Source organism: Lepisosteus platostomus, chromosome 6 (assembly GCF_059453375.1).
Source record: "Lepisosteus platostomus isolate fLepPlt1 chromosome 6, fLepPlt1.hap1, whole genome shotgun sequence".
In the NCBI taxonomy this organism is placed as follows: Eukaryota; Metazoa; Chordata; class Actinopteri; order Semionotiformes; family Lepisosteidae; genus Lepisosteus; species Lepisosteus platostomus.
In genome coordinates, this window is record NC_142616.1 from 51,419,753 (window position 1) to 51,446,172 (window position 26,420).

Here is a 26,420-nt window from a genome sequence, read left to right on the forward strand (position 1 = left end):
TTCCGTATGGAACCTTTCATAAAGTAAATCTATATTAAAACCTATGAAATTTGACATGATACAGTTTGCTTAAAGAGACTTTGATTTAGGAGTCTACAGCATATTCCTTTGCAAATCCCTAGAGATATCATGTAACAGCATCCAGTGAGTTCCTTTCCTTTTTCCTGGTAAACCTCACTGGCCTTTGAGGAGGTCTAAGGATGTCTTCATTACATCTCCAGAGCCCCGTTGCTCCAAGGCATTCTCATTTTACCTGTGTTAAACTGGCATTAAAGTATTGCATGAATGACAGTGACGTGATTTCGGCTGCTTGAAATATTATCATAGGTCTTATTGCTTTTCCTGTAGCGAAAGACCTTGTGTCACTGCATCCTTATGTTGTAAAATATGTTGGTGTGTAGGCCTGTGCCCTGCACTCTGTTAATTAATACTGGAAAAGCAAAAACAACATCACAGTCACCAATCCAGGGTCTCGCAGTTGCTCTTAATTTTGAATATATTGGTATGTAATCTGTCTGTCGATATATATTTTATATATATATATTTAAAAAAATGTTCAGGTCAAAAGTGGATACAGAGAGATAGCATGATAGGTGTTGTGAGAAGACTAGTAAGTGTTCATGAACAACTGTGAATATTATAAGAATAAATACTGCAATATGTTGCAGCTGTAATCACAGCTGGAGGTGGAGTGACAGTTTAACTGAAAACAGTGGGGGCAAGAAAGGAGCATGTTTCAGACACTGAAAGGGAAAGTTGGAAATGTAACCTGGGCCAGACCTGCAGCTGAGTGAAAGCTTCTCTTTTCCATCTGGGGCGTTTTACATACTGTATGTAGTACTAAATTCTAATCCTATCAAAAGTACTTTTCCTCAGTGTTTTTAGCTGTGGTTTTCAGATGCCTGAAATAGAAAGAAATAAAAAGATGTATTTTTGTCTGAAATTATATAAGTATTCATTTTAAGATTTCTGCAGCAGATGTCTTTAGGATTCCTTTTATCGATTATTATCTGAACTTTTCTCTTTGTTTTTTTTTCCTCCACTACTGCCTAGTTTATACAGGTTCTTTTGGAGATGGTCTGTGTTAAAATGGGTTGTTTAAAGAAACTGCATGTTGAAAGGGGTGGCGGTGGGGGTAAAGTTCAAGCAGTAATTGGATCCTGTCCAGGCATCCACCTCTGAGGGGAGTTATTTACTGTGTCCCTGAGCAGAGTGCTTCTGAGAGTCAGGGGGTCAACGAACAAGAACACAGCTCCTGCACATCCATGTTGGCACAAGGATCCAGAATAGCAGGAAGAGCAGCTCAAGCCTGATAGTTTCTATTGTCTGCTGCTCTGCTGCTCTTCGGGGATATATTTTTTTTCTTGAGCAGTGGTATTCCACAGAGTGACCCTCTGACGAAACGACAGAGCCTTTGTTGCTCAGGGCTCGAGCCTGAGTGTAATTAACCTACTGGGCTATTCTGCTTGCCTCCGAAGACATGGCATGACAGGGTTCGTCTCTTGGTAGAAAGCCCAGAGGGAACAACCTGCAAGACTAATTATCCAATGAAAGAAATGTGTGAAGAATTAATTGGTTGAGAAAGCTGTAGGAGAAATGGTCCAGTGGTCAGCACTCCAAAGTAAAAGTGGAAGTTTGTGGGACTTACACAAACTCTTTCCAACAGTCATACATTCGGATCTAAACTCCCATGCACTAGTCAATACTGTGGTGAAGTGTCTGTTCCAGACTTTAAAGAGATAACAACTACATTATGAATGGAATTCCACAGGGACAGATCAAAAAGCAACAGCTGTGTGCTGTCAATCAGTTGAATGGCGTAGGTCCAAGGGCATGTGAACTCTGTCATACATCCAAAATTGCTCTTTGGACTACTGTTGTGCTCTGATCTGTCACAGCTCCAGTTGTGAAGGCTTCCAAAATCTTAGAAAAACTAAGTATTGATCCTTTTTTTCTTTTCTTTACAACCCACCGCTCAGAACTTACAGCCTGGTGATACTGGCATGCTGTATTTCATCCAATGTATTATTTACCCTTGCCCTTAAAAGAAGTTTTCTTCTAAATTACCCAAATTATATTTTAGGCTACTTAGTTCAGTAGGCTAACTTTAAAGCTTAACTTTCTGCTTAGATCTTAAAAACATAAATGCTGTTGATTGTTTTTTAATTTGACAGTATACTGGTGTATCATCCAATATAATTTTGCAATGTACGTATTTTAATTTTGTTACATTTTTTTAAGTAAATGTTAGTGTAATCTGGAAATGGTTACAGGACAGGTTCATGGTGCTCCAGATATTTCAGACACCTATAAAAGGCTTAATATGTCAGTCTGCTTTACCAGAAAAGGTATTTGCCTTGCAGTGAAAATGCTAATTAAGGAAATAAGAAAGTATTAAATTGGCTATGTGGCAGAAAGAAATAATGAAGTGATGACTTAATTGCTTATCAGTTAAATAGAGAAATCTCTTTTTTCAATTTTCCAGTTCTATTAAAAACATTTAGCCAGCAACTGAAATGACATAGGATCTTTGCACAGTATTTGTAATGACAAAGGGAAGTTATACGTTTACATTTTGTTTTTTATTATATACCGTGTTTGTGACAAATATACTGTAACCGATCTTATAGTTCTATCTTTTCTGCAGGTCTTGGCCTAGCCTTCAATCTTCAACCATCTCTGACAATAATTGGAAAATACTTTTTGAAAAGAAGACCAATTGCTAATGGCCTCGCTATGGCAGGAAGTCCAGTTTTTCTCTCTACCCTGGCCCCCCTCAATCAATTCCTGTTTGATAATTTTGGCTGGCGCGGAAGTTTCTTCATTCTGGGAGCGTTGCTGTTGAACTGCTGCGTCGCTGGAGCTCTATTTCGGCCTATCGGAGTCCCACCTACAAAGCCTGAGCAAAAACAAATTCAGACGCCTGGTGGAACTAAGAGTGAAAAATGCGATAATGACTGTTCAGCTGAAATGATCAACCCACATGCCGTCAGCTTAATAATTGGGAAGAATCAGCAAGACAAGAACAGATGCCTGGACAAGGTCAATAAATTCATAGATCTGTCACTATTTAAGCACAGAGGCTTTATAATCTACCTCGTAGGAAACGTCATCATGTTTTTTGGCTTCTTTGCCCCCATTGTGTTTTTAGCACCCTATGCCAAGCATCTGGGTATTGATGAATACTCTGCCGCTTTCCTGCTGTCTATCCTGGCCATTGTGGACATGATTGCCAGGCCTGGGACAGGCTTGATAGCAAACACTAAATGGATAAGACCCAATATTCAGTATTTCTTCAGCTTTTCAGTAGCATACAATGGCGTCTGTCACCTCATGTGCCCATTGGCCACAGGGTACTCTGGACTAGTTGTGTATGCAGTGTTCTTTGGCTTGGCATTTGGTATGGTCTGTGCCTTGCTTTTCGAAACACTGATGGACCTGGTTGGAGCACAGCGCTTTTCAAGTGCAGTCGGACTTGTGACCATTATCGAATGCTGTCCGGTCCTGCTAGGGCCACCGATTGGAGGTAAGTAAACATTCTGCTGCGCTGTCTGTCTTTCCTTAAGTGGATTGTTAATTTGTTTTTGCCAATAATCTTTTAAAAGCCCTTTGAAGTAAATAATAAGCCTAACGCAATAGCTGGAATTTTTTCATAAAATATACTGTATTAAAGCAATGTAGTTTTTCTTTTCACTCAAGGCTATTAAAAGACCATGATTTATTAAAACCATGAACTAAACCCCATGCAGTTTTTGTAGAGCAGCAAGGCACAGAACGAATTAAAACAACGTCCCAGTTGCAGTTTATAATACATTCTGATAAAATAGGATTATCATTGGTGAATGGCTTTGCTTTCAGTCCGCGCCAAGAGAGAACCTATAATTGGTCACGCTTATTTACTATTCTGTTGTGAACTAGGAGCTTGTAGTTTTGCTGAACAGTCGCTGGAGAATTCATCCTCTTCGCATATTATGGAACATTTTAGGAGCTAAGAACTCATAAGTGGTACGAAGGTCTCAGAACTATATGTTTTCTGCCTGGGTTCACAAGCATGATGCTTAGACCTGAATACATACTATAGTCTCTACTAAGGCATGATAAAGCATTGGGAGGAACTCTTCTACTGTAGTTTACCCTTTGAATTTGTACTTTTGGAGTTTCCTGGTGTAACTTAGGGAACTTATTTAATATAACATTTATCTTGCTAGAATGCTTTGTTTTTTAATTGTGTGCTTTTCATGCAAATTACTGGTTGGCATTGCAGGGCACCTGGTAATTTTGTGTATAAGTAAAGGGCTGAATGCCTTCAAGACAGTTCACAGGAACATGAATGTGATATGTTACAGTGAGATAATAGTTCTGCATGATTTATCCATTTTGTACTGGATTTCCCCCTTTTAATGTGGTTTGTTCAATGCATAGTCCACAGAAAAATAATTTCTACTGTTTTGTTTAAAAAAAAACCAAAATATGAGTGCTCATATTTAAAATATCCGAACCGTGACCTTCAGCAGTATCTTTAGTATTATGTATGGGACAACTCAGATAATCTAATAGTTTGTAAGATCTGTTGTTGCAAATGAGGATGTCAAAGTCTGTGTTTCAGTAAAGGCCCATTTGAATTAAATGCTAAATAAATAATTGTTTTCTCAGTGGTCTGCATTCCTGGTACTAGAGAGCCCTAATTCCTCAGGCTTTGTAAATTCCTTCAAACAGGAGCCAACAATATGAATCTTTACTTATTAAGGCTATAATTGCACAATTAAACAATTATTTTTGGCTTTGCTGTTGGTGCTAGCAGCCTTAGCAGATGTTACAACTAGGAGTAGCCTCACAGGAATGTTCAGAGCGCTCAGACATTACTTATGTTACCACAGATAGGATCAGTTTACCCAATTTGTGATGCTCGAAAATTGAAAGTAGTGGATTTTATTTTAGACCTGAAAATGAGTATGCAACACAATTGAAACCACAGCATTTTGCCTCAAGATTGTATTTTCCCAGACAAATTTTGATCTTATCAACTCCCTGTTGTAATTGGGTCAACAGTTTTCCTTCCATCTCTCCACTGCTGGGTTTTGCAAGGATTTTTTTTAAAAAAATCTGCATGTGGTAAAAGGAACAACACAAAAAGTAAAACAAATAACTAAAAAAAAGCACAACCCATGTCAATTCCAATTTCTGCGAACGTGACTCTTTTATTTTGTGCCTATGGCACTTTCTTCCAACAAATACAGTAATTATTTAAGTGATTTTTAATTATTAAAGGGACCAAGGCAATATGACCATATCAATAGGGTACCTGTAGGAAGAGTCTTGAGGTGAAATGGGAACATTGGAAAGGCTGAAATCTGGAGGTTTCAGCCCATCTAGCTGAATGTCCTCAATGGAAAGAGATATGTAAAACATCCAAGAAAGGAAAGTTTGAACTACCTGTTGTGGACTAGAATATAAATGTTTTTTAACTCACAAGCCATTACTGTTGTAGAGCACTAAAAGCATGAGCAATATCACACAAGGAGACCCAAATCCTTGACTTGTAAGAACCGGAACCATAACTGTTTGTCTTTAGACCAAAGTGGTGTGTCTGTGAGGAATCCAGTATAAAACAGATTTCTTGTTTATCTTGTTCCTCCTCTTTTTAATGAGGGATAAATTTATAGGCTGTCTTGCTCTTTTCTCTGACCTATTTCAAGGTTCTCATTTAATGGAGTAAATAAATTCTTCCCTACATGTTGCATTATCATGCGTTATTCTCAGGAGGGCAGAAGCATTACATTTACCCTTACAAGTCTACTCGTTACAAGCTCCGTAGTCGTACAATCGGTAAACCTTTAGGTCATCCTAATTAGCGGGAAGTGAGAAAATTGCTGTAATTAGCCTTTGCTTGGTGTTTAATGAGTGAAGTCTGAATGAAATTCATTAAAGGCCCTTACCTGCATGATTATTAAGCTGTGAATACATTAAAAAGCAGTGGTGCTACCAGATGGGCATAATTACTGCCCCAATCAAGGGCTATTTTAATGACAATTATATTCTCCAGTTAACACAAACGACAAATATGATTAATCAAAAGCTGGCCTTCAAGCCGGGAGTGTTGCAAACAGAGAGCATTTTTAACTCCCAAACCTTTTGTATTTTTCAGAAAAACTCATTAAGCTCCCAATTTGTAATTAGTTTACCTAACCCATAACCTAGCCTGTGATCTCTGTCTTGCCGGGATTGACAGTTTGTAAACGACATGCTGAAGGCTTATTTTCTAAGATTGGTTTAATTATATCAATTCATTGATTCATATTTGTCCGGAAGAATGGTATTAGAAAATTAGTTTAAAAAAAACCAAAATGTTCTTCTTTCCAGGTTTCTGCTTTAATAATTTATTGTTAGAATAAAGCAACTCATGTAGAAGAAATCTTCAGACCAGGCTGTACCAGATCAATAAGCTGATGCTCCAGCACTGCTTTAGACTGACTTCCAAAATGTTTCATCCTAGAAGCGTAATGTCAAAAAATATTGCAAACAGTGAATAATAAAACAAACCCCAGCCTCATGACCATATACTTTTTTTCTATGCATGGCCAATAGCTTTTATAGCAATTGTTTACTTCAATTATTAATACATAAATAATTAGAAATTGTAAGTAAAGAATTTTGAAAAAAATGAGTTTTGCATACCAAAGAGCTCCTTAATTTCACAAACCATATGTAGATAGAAAGCTATTTATTATGTTCAGTACCCTTGCCACTTATTAAATTCTCTACTCTTCTTGGTTTATTTATATAGAATTCCATTCATACTTTGTTACCCCCTTATGGTTTGCCTTGCTGTGTTATAGTTACCCAAATCCCTAGCAACTAAATTAATAGTACAATAAAACAATAACATTTTATATATTTTTCTATACTATGTGTTTTTATTTCTATGCCCTTCAGCTTGCAACAAAACTTTTTTTCTATTTTTATAACTTTTGTTTCAGAACTATTTTCTTTCCAAATAAAATCACATGTCAAATTCCCACATATGCGTGAAGCATTCTGTTGAGTTTAAATCAAATTATCTAAAATCATATCTATGTTTGGAAACTATCTCTATTTTCAGATTTGTTTTATGAACATTTTATAAGAGAGCAGATGACAGACTGACTGCGCTTCTTGTGGGCTTCAATTCAATTTCCTTATGTGACGCGTATGAGTTTTGAATGCTTGAACCAGAAATGTGATACATGTATTTGTTGCTTTTTTAGATTGTGCTCAATTTTATACAAGGAGTGAACTTGTCATGTAATTTGTTAGAGTATAAGAGGCAAATAACTTCTGCAAAGTCCAAATTTAGCATATTTTACCTTCTAAATTTGATTTTGCCTTGTTATCAGCAGAATTGCTGTGCAGTTTCTTCATTAGTAAATCTGTTTTCATGTTGCATGCTTGTTCAAGGAGTTAGAAAACCAAGCAACCTGCTTGTAGTGATTTATTAGCCCTTTAGTGTAGCATGCACCTGGTCGAAAATGTACAGGACTGTAGAGCAGATGTTTGGAGAGTGCTGGTACTGTGGGCTGACGATCTATAATGATATACAGTAGGCAGAACTCTACTTCTTTATTAGCATTAGGGATAAAAAAAAACATTACCTAATAATAACACTTATTCATAATTATCATGCTAGGGTGCAAGACTGCATGGAAAAATGAAACATTTGAAAATTATGATTAGCAGTATTCGTGAAGTGGTGTTGATTCTTACAGAGAAAAGAAATGTTTAATTTCATTACCAATTTAGTTCTGACACGTGTGAAGGGAAAGTCTCTTGAGTTGGACTGCTGATGGTAACCTTCTGCATTACTGTACATGCTTATGCAAGTACTTCTGGGGAGGGGGTTGACAATATTTGTTGCGCTACAAACTGAGATCTAAATTATCTCTAGAAAGTTGCATTTTCAACACTGTCATTTCATTTCAAGCAACCAATCCATTTTCCAAACACACCCCCAATGCAGGGTCGCAGAGGAGCTGAAGCCTAACCCTGCAAGCAGTGGGCAGAAGGCAGGATACATCCTGGACAGGATGCCAGTCCATCCCATGGCACACACAGATATGTACGCATTACACCAGGGCCAGTTTTCCCAGAAGTCAATTAACCTACCAGTATGTCTTTGGACCCACCCACTTAAACACGGGGTGGGGGGAAATACTCCACACGGATAGCACCCCAGGAATTGAACCCAAGGTTCTAGTCAACACTGACCTTTGTGCTTCCCCCATTTTAAACTACCTTTGTTATTTTTGAAATTGGAAACTTTGTACCATATTAATGGCTTTGCACCTATGTTTGGTGAAGAGATTGCATCAAAAATGCTGTACAGCAGTGCTTTTCGCCAGAGTGAAAATACTACACCAGATATTAATAACAGTTTTGTTATGTATCAGCAATCTAAAAATCCTTACTGGTGTGTTTGTACAATATATCCCAGTTTTATTCACTTATGAGTGTAAAATCAGCATTTGATTATAGAACTTGGAAGGTAATTTAGTAGTTACCCTTCAGATTCTGTAGAGGATACTAGGTACCTACTATTGGATTATCTAAAATGGTAAACCATGAAATAGCAAATACTTTTGCTTATATACTTGAGTTGTTGCACAACATAAAAATACCCATTTTTGTGTTTTACAATGATCTGAAAATATTTCATATTATGCCTATGCAGTATGATGCTAGAATGAAGAGGAATACAAATTATTTTGTTTACTATCACAACAATGTACATGTGCAAGGAGTTTGTCAGAAATATTTCAGCCATTGATTGATTCAATAATATTTAAAATATGTCTGGTAGTCCAGAATTCTTAATGAGTTTTGAGAAAATGTTGCTTGTTTCTAAGTGGTTTTACAAGTAAATGGAGCCATGGCTGTTCCAAATGGAATAAATGTTTTTCTTTTATGAGTATGTCATACTTTATTTAAAAAATAAGAATGCGCATTTTAAATGATAAAATGCACATAATTGCATAAGAATCCACTTTAACTAAGGAGTTGCCATCATCTCTTCTCAAGGGAACAAATGTGTCCTTGGCTGTATTTTTTCCTTTGTTGGTTCATAGTTTTTTAAGTCATACATAATTCTAGAATGCATAATGTAGAGAGTCTCTGTTATTTATTTTTCAGGTGCACTGGTGGATATTTTTGGGGACTACAAATACATGTACTATGTGTGTGGAGCCGTAATGCTGTTTTCTGGGATTTTCCTCTTCATTATGAACTTCTACAACTACAGGATCCTGGCGAAAGAAGAGAAACAGAGACTTGAGAAAGAGATGAAGCTGAAAGAAATCGGTGATTTAACAGCTGCTGAGGAAGGAAACACCCTGGAGAAAGACGAAGAGGAGAAGCGGTCTCTGACAGAGGAGGAATTCAACAAGAAAGCAAAACTAGAACCAAGCCAAGCCTAGAAACTGCAGACAGGCACCTGGTGAGGTGCTTACAGCACCAAGTCTAAGTTGGTGCCTTCGAACTGCATGGATGTATAACATGATCAGACTACATAATAGTAGATATCTGTTGCTACTAAAGATATATTTGCTAATCATGAAAAGAGCCTTAATTTTGTGTGCCAAGTATTTCATTTAAGTAAAATAAGTTGATTGTCCTTTATCTGGTAACCACAATCAGGGTGGAGCAGTGGCTCTGTGGCTAAGGATCTGCGCCTGTGACTGGAATGTTGCTGGTTCAAATCTTGCAGCCAGCGGAGGAATCCTACACCATTGGGCCCCTGAGCAAGGCCCTGCTCCAGGGGTGCTGTACAATGGCTGACCCTGCGCTCTGACCCCAAGCTTCTCTCCCTGTCTGTGTCTCATGGAGAGCGCAAGCTGGGGTATCTGAAAAGATGATTTCCTGATGCAAGAAATTGTATAGGGCTAATAAAGTGATGTTATGTTATAATTTTTCTACAAGAAATTTTATATTGTGGCTTCCTCCCACGTTCATTTGCTTGTGGTAGTGAAGTGTGCAGCAACACTTTCACTTGAGTAAACACAAAAACTCCCTAGTTGTCTTATTACAGTCTGGTGCCATCATGTCATTGGGGGTGGGGGAGAGTTTTCTCTCAGGGTAGGGAGCAACATACTATACGAATGGTGCGTGTTACTGCAAGATGCTCCAGTGCTTGATTAGATTTGTGTCCTGGTTTGATGGCACTAGGGAAATCTGAAGCATTCTTTAGCCACTGTGCTTATTTCTGGCTTGCTGACCAGCCTGAGGGCGGATATATCGATTGTAGCCATTGCAAGGTGCAATCTCATCTTGCATCATTTTGTCAATTTGAAGATTAATTAAAAACCACAATGAAAGTAATCTTATTTTTCATTTTTTTGTTCTATTTTAATACTTCTGGAAGTCTTTATTTTTTATTTCTTTTCAAAGTGTATAACAAAAGTGTTATTAATTTACCAGAAATATGTTTATACTGAAGTTGCACTTCTGTGTTGCTTCTAAAATATTGTTTCTGTAGTTAAAAGATATTAAGCATATTTAACTTGTCTGCTCTTTTTCCCTCCATGTTCTCACAAAATTAAACAAGTACCAGGGTCTGTGTCATTTCAAAGTATGTGTACTTTCTAATCCTATCTCTTTTAATGAGTATTTATAGTTATGCTAAGTAATGAACTGAAATTTAGGCATAACTGTTTTTCATTTAGTTTTTCATGCCAATTAGAGTGCTGTCATGCAAAGTTTGAAATGTCAGTGCTGAGGGTTTGACTACCTAATAAACTGTGAGACAAACCTCCATGTTACAGACCAGTGCATGCGGCCCAGTGTCTTCTTTGATATTCTCGGTAAATTACCAGACCAATAAATTAAATCTCACAATTCAAGGTTCTTAAATCCGCCATTTGGTACTATATAGTAACATCGGAGTGCAGATTTTGCTGAGGTGGCTCCTAGATCTAACACCACTGTTAATTTTATAACCTGGATTTGAAGTCCCCCACTTTTTCAATTTTAACTTAGAATATACTGTAACTGCAACACTGTTACCAATAACAACATAGATAATTATACAATATAATGCTGTAATAACAGCACAGCAGTCAATCAAAAGGAGAGGTTAAACTTAACTGGGAAAAATCTCAACCTCCTGTCTAGAGACATAAGAAAAGTGCATGATCAGAGTACACAGTAAGGAAAATAGTGGAATATTTTTTAAGTGTTTATTTTCCATTTGTTTCAAATTATTTAACACCTTATAAGCAGTTAAAACATGTTTTGGCCATAGTATACACTATCTGTATGCAGAGAATAAATATTTAAAAGCCAAAACAAATACCCAGACATCCAATGAAAACAAACAAGCATTACTTAAACGTAGAATGGAAACTCTGTCTTTTCAAACTGCAGTGTGTAGCTATAGAAAACTCTGACTTGACTGGCCCCTGGTGACCTGTGCAACCTGTTGAAATGGAAATTCTACGGTACGTCAGACTCTTTTAAGCCTAGGGGTCATCTGAGACAAATTGAGAAAGGTCTCTTGCATAAGATAGACTTGTTTTAAAAGAAGAGAAAAAAACAAGGAGAGGTAAACACTTCAGTCTGAAGTGTGGTCAGAAATCACTCTGCTCTGATCATACTATTGACAAGAGAAAATGTCAATGCTGTAGATATGTTTCAAATTAATGGGAGACTGCCATTCAGTGTTTGTTCAAGCTGTGATCGAAGCATTCAGGCATTCTGTTGAAAGAGTAAAGGCACACAGAAAAGCAAGTTAAAAATTGACAGGCACGAACATTTCTTTCTGTATTTTCCCTGTGTCAGGAAGAGCCATGCTTATTTGATACATTCTGTAGCTTTATTTCCTTTTAATGCTCTCATTACAATTGGGAAATGTAGGCTTTCAAGATTATTTATGTTATTAGACTCTTATCCCTTTTAAGCACCTCACAACTGCCACCAAAAATTCCTTGCTGTACTCCTAATTGAAAAGCAGTCATCCTGAAAGATGGAATTTGAGTTGTTTCACCCCAGTTAATATTTTTTATAGCTCTTACACTGAAACAGTGTCATCCAGGAAAGATGTCCTTGCATCGTTAATGAGATTTTGTAATTCAATGTTGACCAACACTAGTACACTCCTGGGCAGTGAATCAACTTTAAGATGCAAACAGGAACCTTGTGTTACATTATCAGTTCTGTAACATATAAGTATACTGTATGATTTAATATTTAATTTACAGTATTCATAAATGCAAAAAAAATCCTTATACAGAGGGGTACTGCATTTTTATGAAATATGGAAATTCATTTTCCATGTATTTAATGAGGGAGAAAGAAATCTGATACAGAAGCACATTCAGTATAATATTCAATGCCACTTGTCACTGTTGCCTTACAGTAAATATATGTCATCTTCTTAAAAGCAAATGTGGGGTCTTTTGTTCTACAGTCCAGTGGCCCTCACTTTGTTGGTTTTTCTTTAGAATCGGAGTGTGTAAGATAATATTCAAAACTTTGATTTGTAATATTTTTGGATTAATTGGGAAAAAGCATGTTTTTGAACAGAACATAAAGTTTATAATTGAGTTTAGGCCATTGTTCGTAAATTGTATTACTTAGTAGTTAATTGGTCAAAGGATCTCATGCGGCCATTTTATGAAAGAAAACATGGCTTTGTAGCATGTTCCAGACTCCCATTCTCCTTAAGAGAATATAGAATAATTTACTAAATAGAATGGTGAATGCTAACATTAGGGTACGTAGTGGAGTTCCACTGGGATTTGTACTAGGAATACTGTTCTTCCTAATTCCTATCCATGATCTAGATTCTGGCATAGCTAGTAAACTAGTCAGTTTTGCAGATGATACCAAATTAGGAAGATGGGCACAAACTATAGAAGCGGCAAATAATATAAAATATTTAAATAAAACCCAAGACGGGGCAAACTCCAGGCATATAATGTTTAATGTAAACAAATGCAGGGCCTACTGTACATCACCTTTCGGTAGTTCAGTCCAATCCTAATTCATATGACTTAGAGACCAAAAGTATTGGGAGTTTATTTAGATGGAGTTTATTTACAATAGATATCCATCTGGGTGTAGGGATGTTGACAGAACCCCAAACGAAACCCCTTGACACTAGTGCAGAATTCTTCCATGATGGAGTCTGAGGTGCACAAGGTTCAGGTATACAGTATGCAAGCCTTCAGATCTACTGCACTTACTGTACATAGATCCTGGGTTTGATGGAGGAGATTATCTTTAAAACTATACAAATGGGCTACAGAAGATACTGTGCTGACTCAAAAAGAGCATCAGTGTTGAACTTGTCTTGGCAGATGTGCTGCAGGAACTGGTAGAGAGTAACCACTTGCTGATGCTTGTCGGTGAGCAAATGAAATAACTCCCAGAAAAAGTGAAGGAAGGACAAAATAAAAGATTCATAAGACAAATTATAGAATTTAGCTTGAAATACCTGCGAGTAAAGGAGGACAAATTCCAGGCAGGACTAATTTCGAATTTGAGTGACTAAAGCAAAGAACCTCGAGGGCAAGTAGAAGTCTGATACGCTTGGGAGAGTCTCGGTGGGGCTGCAGATGGAAGCATGTGTGGAGATTTGGGGGCTGTCACTGCACAAATCGGACGCCAGTGGTGGGGGGTGGGGGATGTGAAGCTATGGTGCGACATAGACTGAGAGCATGTTCTTGCACCCACAAGGAAGACTGAGTATTAGTGGCTATCAGTTATGGGGTGTGGGATTGATCCTATGGGCACAGTGACAATTTGGGAAGGATTGGAGAAGGGGAAGAGATAAAAAAAAATGCCAGAGATGTGCTGGGCCAACTGTGCAGGGGGTTGGACACAGGACAATGAAATGTGGTAGAAGGGTAAGGGAGCAGAAAGATAGAGAGGGTGGAAAGAGGAGGAATGCACAGGAAGCAGTCATGGTTGCTCTAGAGCTCTGGGTAGCAGTGGCGACATCAGAAAGACCTGAGAAGTGGTCATCATGTAATAATATTGTCAATGTTTGTGAAAAATTGTGCCTAGAAAGTTAAGGGTAGATTTAGTGTCCTTTCCTACCATCCCTGTTATAGCAGCTACGTTGAGTACACCAGAGGTTATTTCACACCTAACCTTGTTACGGCTCTCAGACTGACAGATATTGGGTCAGTTTTCTTGTTTCCTGCTAATTTCCCCAGCATATGACCCATCTATTTTGGCATCCTCTTTGTTTATGTATGCTCCATTCACACACACATCTGACGTCTTTTTCAAGCACAACCCTATTGTGTGTAAAACAATAAAGTGCCAGTTTGACTCTATTCTGCAGTCAAATGTGCTGCAAACTCAGTAAAAGGGAAAAAAAACATCTCCAGGGAAATGTATTAACTTAATTTTTCATCAGTCAAACCCATATCACAGTCCCATCTCATAAGTGGGGGGGGGTAATTAAAGTAGTTTAACATACAGTGGTGTGAAAAAGTGTTTGCCCCCTTCCTGATTTCTTATTTTTTTTGCATGTTTGTCACACTGAAATGTTTCAGATCATCAAACAAATTGAAATATTAGACAAAGATAACACAAGTAAACACAAAATGCAGTTTTTAAATGAAGGTTTTTAAAAAGATTTTAAAAAAAATCCAAACCTACATGGCCCTGTGTGAAAAAGTGATTGCCCCCCCCTGTTAAAACATAAATCAACTGTGGTTTATCACATCTTTAGAAAGCTGAGTTCAATTTCTCTAGCCACACCCAGGCCTGATTACTGCCACACCTGTTCTCAATCAAGAAATCACTTAAATAGGACCTGCCTGACAAAGTGAAGTAGACCAAAAGATCCTCAAAAGTTAGACATCATGCTGTGATCCAAAGAAATTCAGGAACAAATGAGAAACAGAGTAATTGAGATTTATCAGTCTGGAAAAGGTTATAAAGCCATTTCTAAAGCTTTGGGACTCCAGCGAACCACAGTGAGAGCCATTATCCACAAATGGCAAAACATGGAACAGTGGTGAACCTTCCCAGAAGTGGCTGGCTGACCAAAATTACCCCAAGAGCGCAGCGACGACTCATCCAAGAGGTCACAAAAAAACCCACAACAACATCCAAAGAACTGCAGGCTTCACTTGCCTCAGTTAAGGTCAGTTTTCATGACTCCACCATAAGAAAGAGACGGGGCAAAAATGGCCTGCATGGCAGAGTTCCAAGACAGAAACCACTGCTGAGCAAAAAGAACATAAAGGCTCGTCTCAGTTTTGCCAGAAAACATCTTGATGATCCCCAAGACTTTTGGGAAAATACTCTGTGGACTGACGAGACAAAAGTTGAACTTTTTGGAAGGTGTGTGTCCCATTACATCTGGCGTAAAAGTAACACAGCATTTCAGAACAGGAACATCATACCAACAGTAAAATATGGTGGTGGTAGTGTGACGGTCTGGGGCTGTTTTGCTGCTTCAGGACCTGGAAGACTTGCTGTGGTAAATGGAACCATGAATTCTGCTGTCTGCCAAAAAATCCTGAAGGAGAATGTCCGGCCATCTGTTCGTGACCTCAAGCTGAAGTGCACTTGGGTCCGCAGCAGGACAATGATCCAAAACACACCAGCAAGTCCACCTCTAAATGGCTTAAGAAAAACAAAATGAAGACTTTGGAGTGGCCTAGTCAAAGTCCTGACCTGAATCCGATTGAGATGTTGTGGAATGACCTTAAACAAGCGGTTAAGGCTCGAAAACCCTCCAATGTGACTGAATTACAACAATTCTGCAAAGATGAGTGGGCCAAAATTCCTCCACAGCGCTGTAAAAGACTCCTTGCCAGTTATCACAAACGCTTGATTGCAGTTGTTGCTTCTAAGGGTGGCCCAACCAGTTATTAGATTTAGGGGGCAATCACTTTTTCACACAGGGCCATGTAGGTTTGGTTTTTTTTTCCCTTAATAATAAAAACCTTCATTTAAAAACTGCATTTTGCATTTACTTGTGTTATCTTTGTTTAATATTTTAATTTGTTTGATGATCTGAAACATTTCAGTGTAACAAACATGCAAAAAAATAAGAAATCAGGAAGGGGGCAAACACTTTTTCACACCACTGTACATCTATAATTAATTCTCTTTCTGTGCTGTTGGTGATTGGCCTATCTTGAAATGTTCACCAGGGTGAGAGAGTAACATTTATTATACAGACTTGCAGGTACTTTGCTTTGGTGCAAAGGAAAAGAAAAACTATAATTCTATAACTCAGTTGTTTTGCGCTGTCTTGCATTTGTGCACTACATGAATATTGTGACCACGGCCTGCCTTCAGCTGTCTAAACTGGAACACAACAAGGGACATGACTCACAGAGTTCATGTGTGGGCTCCTGTGGGCTCTGTGGACGTGAGTCACAGAGCTCAATCCACTGGGTCCAATCTTCCTTTTACTGTAGGTGCTGGTGTTTTCCTCTGGTCCTCTTGAGGTTTCTGTGTTGCCTACAAAATAGCTTGCTTAGTTATGTGTCAGTTCAGGATTCTTTTGATAAAAGTTATCACCTGCAATTTTAACTCAATATTTGTTTCTTCTTCAAAACCACCGCTTTGAATTGACTATGTGAAAATTTTAAGGTCTTTTTATTCATTTTGTAGTTGTTGTAGTTGTTGTTCCTTTTTCATCCTGAAAAAAGCAGCTCCTGTCATTAAGTAAAAGTTGTGTAATGGCTTTAATAGAAGCTAAATCTAAATCTGAATCTAAAAATTAATATACTGTAAAATGTCTTGTTAAGCCTGATTATCTGCAAATATTATACACTAAAAATGTTTTCTCTAGTTTACTGAAGGTAGTTTAAAATGGTTCCATCATGAATTTGACTCTTTTTTTATAGTATTTGAAAGCTACTTTTCTGCTTGATTCTGCTTTGATTTGCATTGTATCAGAATTGACACTTCTTTAATGTAGTGTATCTGTGAAACTAGTGGTTAAGTCACCCAGTTAATCTTCATGTGTCAAGCCACTCAGAAGTGAAAATATATCACTTATGAATTTGATAGGCAGTCATATGGACTGGTGAACTGGCTTTGAAATGTCAACTTGTGGCTGAATCTGGCTGACCTTTTCCATGTCACGGTAATCCTCAATGGCCAAGCACTAGGTGTGTGCCATGCATAGATGGGGTTCAGATGTGCACTGTGGTTTCCTGCAGAGGAGCTATTATCTTTCCATCTCTAATAATCGGATGCAAAAATTGAAATGGTCTTTGATTCTGGCTAAATTCTACTGAAAGACCAGTAGTCCTTCTAATGGAACTAAGAAAACTGAATGTTTAGAATCTTCATCTACACTCTTCCTGACGTCTTTGTTAATTTATAAAAAACGTCTCGATTTAAATCAGTACCTTTACATTTTTAGCTAAAATAAATGTACACCTTAGCAAACCTGCTTTCTGCACATTCATTGATGACTATTGTATTGTCATATTCTGCTTGCTAGAAGTTCCTTCTTTTTATACTGTAGGAGCATCTCAAGGTGTAATTTAACATGGATGAACTGAAATTTGGAGTAAAAAAAGCACCTCAGAGATAAAATCCACCAAAATGAAGACATTATTCTCACTGTTGATGTTGGATTTCAGTCAATCTGATCCCCTAGGGTATTATTTGAAGGCAATTTCAATGACTTTGAGGGGTGGGGGATTCAAGTACAACAGCACTATGCTTGCAAATGGAAAAAGCTAGAGATCTCAGGAAGGAAGGACTGCACTTTCTTGGCAGCGTCACTGCATTCTTTTCATTTTCATGTTTAGCCATTTAGCAGGTAGTTTCTTAATGAAAACTGACTGAACGGACTGACCCCCACAGCCCTCCTTGAATAACAAATGTCTGACCTCCCCCATACGGTCCATATTGGATGTCACTGCGCTAACAGTCAATAGAGCTAATTTTTACAGATGAGATTATTTCATGTAATTGTGCCTTCTGTGGTAATGACCTTGCAACTTCTTAAATTGGAGAAGGGAAATCTAGTTTGACACAGGGCCCAGAAGATGTATTGCAACTCCATGGCAACTGCCTCCTGCAATAAGGTCGCAGCGGAGGTGCTTAATTAGTCCTGCATCGTCGTCCCATCGGAGTGGGTTTTTATTACCTCAATATGTCATATGTACGCATCATGAATAGCCCTTGTGGATAAAAAGTCCACTCAGCTAAATCTTTCGATGGTATCTGAGAGGCAGGGAATAAGCCAGAAACTAAAAAAAAAAAGATATATTAATTAAAAAGATCATCATACTTTCTGTGGTAAAGATGCCCCATTGCTTTCCTGTGGCATGCTTTACAGCATTGGATTGGGGGGGGGGGAGAAGCTGTCATATTTTGGTGCATGGCAGGAATCTTCTAATTCTCATTTGAGGCTTTTGTGTAACGTGTTATGTAATTAACACTGATAGAAAAGAAGGATACCTTGGAGAAGTCACGGTACATCATTTGATATTTCTGGCGTGAGCATAAAAAGAGAACATAAGAGCTTGTGAAGGAGAGAAGGCTGTTCAGGCCATCTTGCCTGATTGTTTAGTAGGCCGTATGTGTGAATCTAAAATGTTGTCCAGAAGGTTCTTGAAAGAGCCTAGAGCTTGAGCTGCAACCACCTTGTTGGGATGCGTGTTCCAGTCATCCACAATGCTTTGTGTAAAGGGCTGCTGTTTTCCACTCTGAATGAAGATCCAAAACCTATATCCTTTCTTCACTACTGAGTGTAAAAGGTCCTCTGGGTTTACCCTGTATCTACTGATTAGAATCATATAGTTAAGTTGTTAAATACATTAGTTGGTAGAGCCTTCCTGTAAAATCTTATTTTACATTATATATTTTTCAGTTTTTATTAAATTATTACATAAGGTAATAAAATAATGATGGATTCTGTTAGTAAATTAGTCATGAGTTATTCATGTCTAATATATTAGACTTACAGTATATTTATAAACTCTATATGTCTATATTTTGACACTGGGCATTAATTTTTCAGAAAAGGTAAGAAACCAGTACTAATAAAAGCATTACACATTTGTGCATTATGTGGTAATGTGTTAATCATTAAGTACTATTAGGAGCTTTATAACTAAGGTACACCTAAATCTAGCATTACCTACAGTATATTTTAACTGAGAAAGGTATGGGCTTATTCTGTTTCAAAGAATTTATAAATTGATGGTTTGCAAGGGGTCAGGACACGTGTACTGAACTAAAACTTCATATACCCTTTGCTGTTTCCTCAAGAACTTCAAATGTTGTTTTTTTTTTCTAGTCTGCATTGCAAATTTTATTCTCTCTGCTCCAGCGAAGAACCTGGAACTGACCTGACATCCTCTGAGCCTTCACAGCAGGGTGCAGCATCACAGCTACTTGTGCAGAACCCTGCCCTTGCAAATAAAATAAAATGAAATGAAACAATGACTTCAAAGTCCAGAGCACTGGATTGTTTTTGGCTTTTGTTCAGTGAATATAGTTATGAACACATAACTCGAGTGCTTTATTTGCATCAGACTCATACCTCGGTAAACAAAATCTATAAATATACATGGCACAGGGAATGTGTTTTTCAGAATTTTGTAGTATGATATATTTAAAAGTTTGCTTTTCATAAATAAACAAGAAAACAAAACACTGAGCAAAGAAACTGCTTGTTCTAGCAAAGAAAGTCTGTTAGACTGATTAATTCTAGCTGTTATTCAATTCAACAGTGAATGTCAAATAACAAGAGTTCATCTGGAAGTATTCAACTGTATAATGACTTTGCAAATCATTTCAAATACAAATGTTGTAGGTTTGCTCCTAAAATGATAGTGGATTTACAGCTGAATTCTGCCACTAGGGATCAGTGTTGGTCTGTGTTTGAGGCAAAGGAGTGAGACGTTAAAATGCCCCTGTGGTCTGAAGCTTTCTGACCTTGTTAGACGCTCTATGAAACCTCCTTAGTGAGCATACTGTATCTCTGTTTGGTTTACTTAAAGCAATGCAAGTGACTTCTTACTAAATTATTGCTTAAATGATATAACAATGATCATTAATAATCACTAAAACTTTGGGTTTTAGAAACCCTGTAGGGTGTGAGTACCTACTTTGATCTTCTGTGATTCAATCCTTTATTATACTCCAGACATTTCTTTTATGAAACTATGGTCCTATATTTTCAAAGGTGCACCATATTTCATTTGCATACAGGCTACTAAAGCCATTTGTAATTAACCAAGGATGTGAAGTCAGTGACTGGAGCCAGTTATAAATTATTTGTCTTTAACACTAATTAAGTAAAACCACAGGCACACAAGTTTGTTGTGTGTGTAACATTTCTTTAATCTTCAGGTAATACACTTGAGAACAAAACAGAAGCCGAAATGCTTCTGAATTACAGCATCACAATTCATCGTCTAATAATTCAATCTTATTGATTAGCATGCGTGTTTGGTTTTGCAATATTAAAGTTTCAACAACAATGACATTTTTAGTGTGCAATTGGAATAAGGCTTTGTTATGCCTGCAATGCCTATTTATTTCATGCACAAAAGAAACGTTTTTCATATTATGGATATTCATTTTCTGCAAGGACTGGGTAATTGGTTTGCCCCTGACTTTTCTCACACTTCGTTCACTTCTAGTGTTGAGATATTCAGTTTGTCAAGAACCCATTGCATTTTAAATATTTAATACTGGCAAAAATAAAGTCAATTAAAAAAGGTACCAAAAATGTTATTTCATTAATGATGCATTGACTCAGGCATATAATTCCTATGTAGCTTTACTTGCAATGCATATTGGAAAATTGTTAGCATGCCAGGCCCTTGTAGGTTAAGGAGACTTGTTTAACCCCTGTGAGTATAGGGTTTCTACAACAATACCTCTTCCAGCTCTTCAAAGATTTCTGAGTTGCACTTTACTGCTTGATGTATTCTCCATAAGGGTCCATTTTCCTTATGTTTTATATATTGTTAACTGAAGTAAGGACCTGGCCATAATACTGTATGTGTTCAGTGAAAAAACAAAAAGGATAAGAATCACAATATGTTAGGAATGGAAACTTGCTTTTGTATTGTATTGTATTCTGCAGTATGGTCATTCTTAATTTAATTAAAATTTGTCGATGTTAATGTCAATAATATGCTACAAAGTGGTTGCATTGTAAAAGCTATACCAATTAACACACTGTTTCTGCCCTGTGAAATTCACCTGCTAACACTGGCTTTGCCCTGCTTTACTGGAGTCCTCCTTCAGCTTTCACTTGACCTTCACTGTGCTTTCAGGCTAATTTCTTTGTACCAGTGGTCAGCTTTAATGCTCTTAAGGTATTTCTCGAAGACAGTGAAAAAGGATGCAGAGGAGTGGAGTGGTTAACTGTGTTGTGCTTCACTATAAAAGAAACTTGGAATTTGCTATATTTATCATTAAGGTGCCTGGGGATGAACTGTTTGAATAAAATAAGGATAAACGCGTTAGATACCTGAATATCATTTTTACAAGGAATCTCTGCAGCCAGCATCTCAGAGTGCCAAAATGTATAAGCTTAACCTTTTTCTGAGGTAAATTATTGTCATATACAGCTGTAGAAATAAATATATGTGTAGCCTTACAAAGCATTAATTACTGTAAAACAGATTTTAATGCTAGTTTGTCAGTTACAAGCTTTTAATAAATTTCCTACAGATTATACTTATAAAACAGACCTTAAGATAGATACTATTTTTAGTCTTAGTATTTATGTCATAAATAACTAATGCAGTACGTATATCAGACAACTAAAATCAGTGGAATAAATAGATATTGCCAAAGTTATTGTTTTGTAATATATTTTTATTATTGCGCACTAATGTCAGCCTAGTAAGGTATAGTTAAGAAGTTTGAGTGCAATAGCTAATTTAGGATACAGGGTGCCAATAAATGTCTACAGCTCTATGCATACCTATAGACTTCCAACTTGAGCAAAAAACAATGACATACTCACCAGAGTGGGCTCAGTGTTGCAGATCAAATTAAGGCCAAAGGAACTGGGAAGTTTAAATCAATTCTCCTTAAAAACAGATTAAAGGAGTAATTGTCAGATGTAGCTGGAAGGCAGAATTTTTCTGTTTGGTACACAGGACTGAGACAAAGCTACAATACTCTTCTCAATGATAAAAGTCACCTTACTGTTGCTCCAGAATAGACATTTTGCAGTTAGCCATTAATAAAAAAAAAATAACACACTATGCTTTTGCAATTCTTAAAGCAAAACCCTAAAGGGGGTATTGCAGTATGTTTCAAAGAAGCTCAGTTAATATGAATCATAAATATTGGTACTTCATGAATAAATATGGTTTTCCATTAGAGGTTTTTATCTAATTTATTTAACCATTTCTTTTGACTGTATTTCCTTTAACAGCTTGATTTGATTAAATGAAAACAGCTAAATCACATGTTTTTTTGTATCTACAGGAAATAGGAAATCTAGGAAATAAATTTTGAGCAAGGCAAAATTGAATTATTTTTAGGTTAATAAAATTGGTGTAAAAAGATTTTAGAGACCAATCACTCATAAAGATCAAATTTTTAAAAATGATCTAAAATAGAATTTAGAAAACCTTCAGAGAACGTACAAATCTAGTTTGCTCAGGATGCAGTACCTCACAAATATCAAAGCCAAATAATTTACAGATCATTTGTGAATTTCACATTTTGAAAGAATGTTAGTATCGAATATTATATTCATGTTACATACTGTTGTTGTTTTTTTTTACTTTTAAAACCTTGACAGACTTTTACTTTTCAAGTTCAGTATTTTAAGATAAAATTAATGATTGGAGATTTCACTGTTAGTCCTTGCTATTTTGTTCCTTCACTTTTGTCATTTTTAGGCCAACTTTCCCTGGAGGTTTGTTCTGCTGTAGGCATGACATCGATAACATATAGCAGTGGTGAAAAGGCTTATTTTAGCTTGTCCTCAGAGGCTTTAAGGATTTTTTATGTAAATCATATTAATAAATATGTTTCAGCGTTTTCAGTGGGGGCTGAGAACGCTAATCCTTAAAAGTGAATCCTTAAAAAGTGTCACCTCAAAGCAGGTACGGTCAGTCTAGCTGATGATTGGGAATTCTGGGAATTCCTAGTGGTTGGGTTCTCAGTAAGGCTAACAGAATCTTTTTTTACTGTAGTTTAAGACCCAAAACTGGTCATTGTATTACACAAAAGGCTAAAGATGAGCTATGTATTTTTAAACTGAATATAGGTAAAAAAATCAGATTTTTTTATTTAGATGGATTACAATAACAAATTACCTTCACTAAATAATTTGTGATATAAGATGACAGACATACATTGGTCTGACACTGTTTGTTCTTTTAAGAAGTTGGGGAAAACAATTGTTCCAGTTCTTGTTCCAGCATGTGATTTGAACATGATTTGGCACCATATAATATTTCTTATTCAAAACCCTACAAAACATATCTTTATTTTTTTAGTCCACATACTGTACCAGGTTTTTACTTCTTTATCTTACCCAAAGGAAAATGAAAAGGTGAACTTTGGGCATCTGTGAGTTCACTGTTAAACCAAGAACATGCATACTAATCAAGGGCTGGACAATGTTTTACAAACAACTAACTAATTGCAACTTGGAAGGCTGCATTATGTATGGTAATGTGGTCTTCAATTTAGCTCATCAGAACTGCAGTGCTCATAGTAAGACAGGGAATTTGAAACAGATCTTTTAAAGCGTCACTCAACTTGGCATCTTTGTTAGATTAGAATGAAATTTAAGACATTGGAAAAGTCAGAGCCATTCATTTTATCCACTCCAAAAGAATGTCTTAGCAATTGAAATAGCATTTTCTGCTGTCCAGTGGCACACACATTTTCAGGAGCTCTTGAAAAAAAATTAAAATGAGATTTAAATATTATTATCTGGAAAGAAAGTTTATGTAAACTTTTGTACTCTCTGTCTATACTGTATATATTGACGGTGGACAGTAGTGACGTATGTTTTTTTTTATTTTTAGTAGATGCTAAAAATGGCCATTTATTTTAAATACATACAGTAACAGATCAAGGATCAGAGGCCAAAACAAGCAATCCCTTGTAGTAGTTATTAAATAATACTTTAATTCAGGCTAGATTCCACATCAGTTCCAGAACACTTAAAAAATCTTAAAAAGTAAACACCTGCATGATTTCTTTTCTTGAGTCCCTATAACTGAAGCTCACAGTCCCCTTACTACTTACAGTATGGTGTCTGTCACACATAAGCAAGCAATTGATTTAGCAACCACTTGGGTTGGAAAGCAAAAGGTTGTTTCTAGGTTACCCTACAGAATGTTCAACAAACGTTGTTACGCATCTTATGGCAACTGTAGACATTTTCCTTCGAACCTGTTCTTCCATACTATGTCTGATGTGAAGTGCTATCTCAGGAACATTGGCTTTACAGTATGTTTGAACATCTTAATGTTTACTGCAGTCTCTTAGGCATTTAAGAATCATTTTCCCCTCTGCTTTTGTCTGCAGGCACAAATCACTTCCTTATCCATCATAAGCTCTCATTTGCCATTTTCATTTCTTCCATTTTCCACATCATTATGATTCAGCTATCGTTCACACACCTGTATTAGGAGTAGTATGGTTATTACAAATGAGCACACAAAGCATGAACATTGACAATCAACACTCAAAGCCAAGTCTCCTTCAGATACATCTGTAGCAGAAGCATAATGATGTTTTTGGTTTGAACCATCTGCTTGCTGACCTCACATCACCCAGGATGAATGCAGTCCTTTGCATTATCTATATATGTGTAGTAATTTGCAAACAGTGTTGACAACTGTATTCGCAGGTCGAAGGAAACAGACTGCAAGTGACCCATTTTTTAATGTTTTCCTTTTCACATGCATTGGAGGATTCATTAGAGGCAGCTAAATTGACCTTTTTGTGGATTTAAACTTTTCTTTCCATTTTACTGTTGTAACTTCAACAAAGAAGAAATGACATACAGTAGGTCTTTTTTTTCTTATTTCCTCAACTGCTTTTTTGGACACTCATCCTGCCTAAATATTTTGCAGCTGTCTTTACACATCACAAGCAAAAAATATTCTCTTTAAGGAGTTTTTTATATTTTCAAACAATGGAGTATTAGATCAAATACATGAAACAAAAAACATATAGTTAATATTAAAGTAGGGCATTGATTTAAATGGATTGAGGTGATGTACTCCCATTCATTAAAGCAGTTGCAAAATAAATATTTCTTTTTTAAAGTGTTGAAGTTATTGTGTTTCAATATCTGTAGTCTTGCAAAGGTGGAAGAGTGATGGCAATGGTTTGCTGTATTATGACCCTTGAATTTAAATGTTTCCAAGCAAATTTTGAGGCTTACCAAAGCCACACAACTTCAACAAGCATCAATGCTTTATAAAACACGTTAAGTAGTAAATATGTACACATTACTCAATACACTTGGCACCCCAGAGGAATAATGTCACTATAACAGACTCATCTGTTCCATTGGGCCCTGTTATGCCACAAGGACAATACCAGACCTTTTGACCAAGTGTGTTCATATTTAAATTACTTCTACCACAGGATGAATGCCATTTGACTTGCTTTTGTTTGTTCACACAAAATGTACCCCTCTCACTCTGGACAACCTAAAAAAGTTTGCCCTACTGTATATCTAATGTACCCTTTCTTGCTAAAATTGTGGAACCTGCTGTTACAATTCAGTAAAACAGCCTTTGCATTTAAAGGATTTTGAAGTGGACATGAAGGACACCAGGATAGGAGCAATATGAACACTTGCACTTGGCCTTGTCTCAGGTTTCTGGTGCCGAATTCTAAACATACTGTAGTTTGTTCAACGTGGATTTAGATACCCCAGTGAGAAGTGTGTTACAGTAATCAATTTGAGAGAAAACAAACGTGTTGACAACAGTTAGCAACAACATACAGTAGGATGTAGTCAGGCGACATTTCTGAGGTGGAAGAATGATGTTTTTACGATATGTTGCACGTATGGGTCAAACATTAAGTCTAGACCAAATATCACCAAATATAAGTTCTTCAATATAGATTGAAACTCAGGTAAATTACCATGCACGGGGCAGAGCACAGTGGCTAAGGATCTGTGCCTGTGGTTGGAAGGTTGCTGGTTCTAAACTTGTGGCTGGCAGAGGAATCCTACTCCGTCACGCCCCTGAGCAAGGCCCTTAACCCCAACTGCTCCAGGGGGGTTTATAAATGGCTGATCCTGCGCTCTGACCCCAAGCTTCTCTCCCTGTCTGTGTGTCTCATGGAGAGCAAGCTGGGGTATGCGAAAAGACAAATTCCTAATGCAAGAAATTGTATATGGCTGATAAAGTGATCTTATCTCTTATCTTACCTACAGATAGGGTGACTGCATTGGCTTTACATACAGGAGCTGAAAAGGGGTGCTGTGAAGAATGAAT

General features: G+C 37.0%; 1 protein-coding gene across 1 annotated transcript in view; it reads left to right on the forward strand.

The window, feature by feature from the left end:
• The window catches only part of slc16a7 (solute carrier family 16 member 7), a 29,581-nt gene extending 18,787 nt beyond the window's left edge, over positions 1–10,794 (forward strand). The window contains exons 4-5 of the mRNA XM_088636273.1: positions 2,648–3,526; positions 9,163–10,794. Coding sequence (XP_088492399.1) covers positions 2,648–3,526; positions 9,163–9,446 — 1,163 coding nt within the window. The 3' untranslated portion in view covers positions 9,447–10,794. The remainder of the gene's footprint in view (positions 1–2,647; positions 3,527–9,162) is intronic.
• Positions 10,795–26,420: the final 15,626 nt, after the last annotated feature.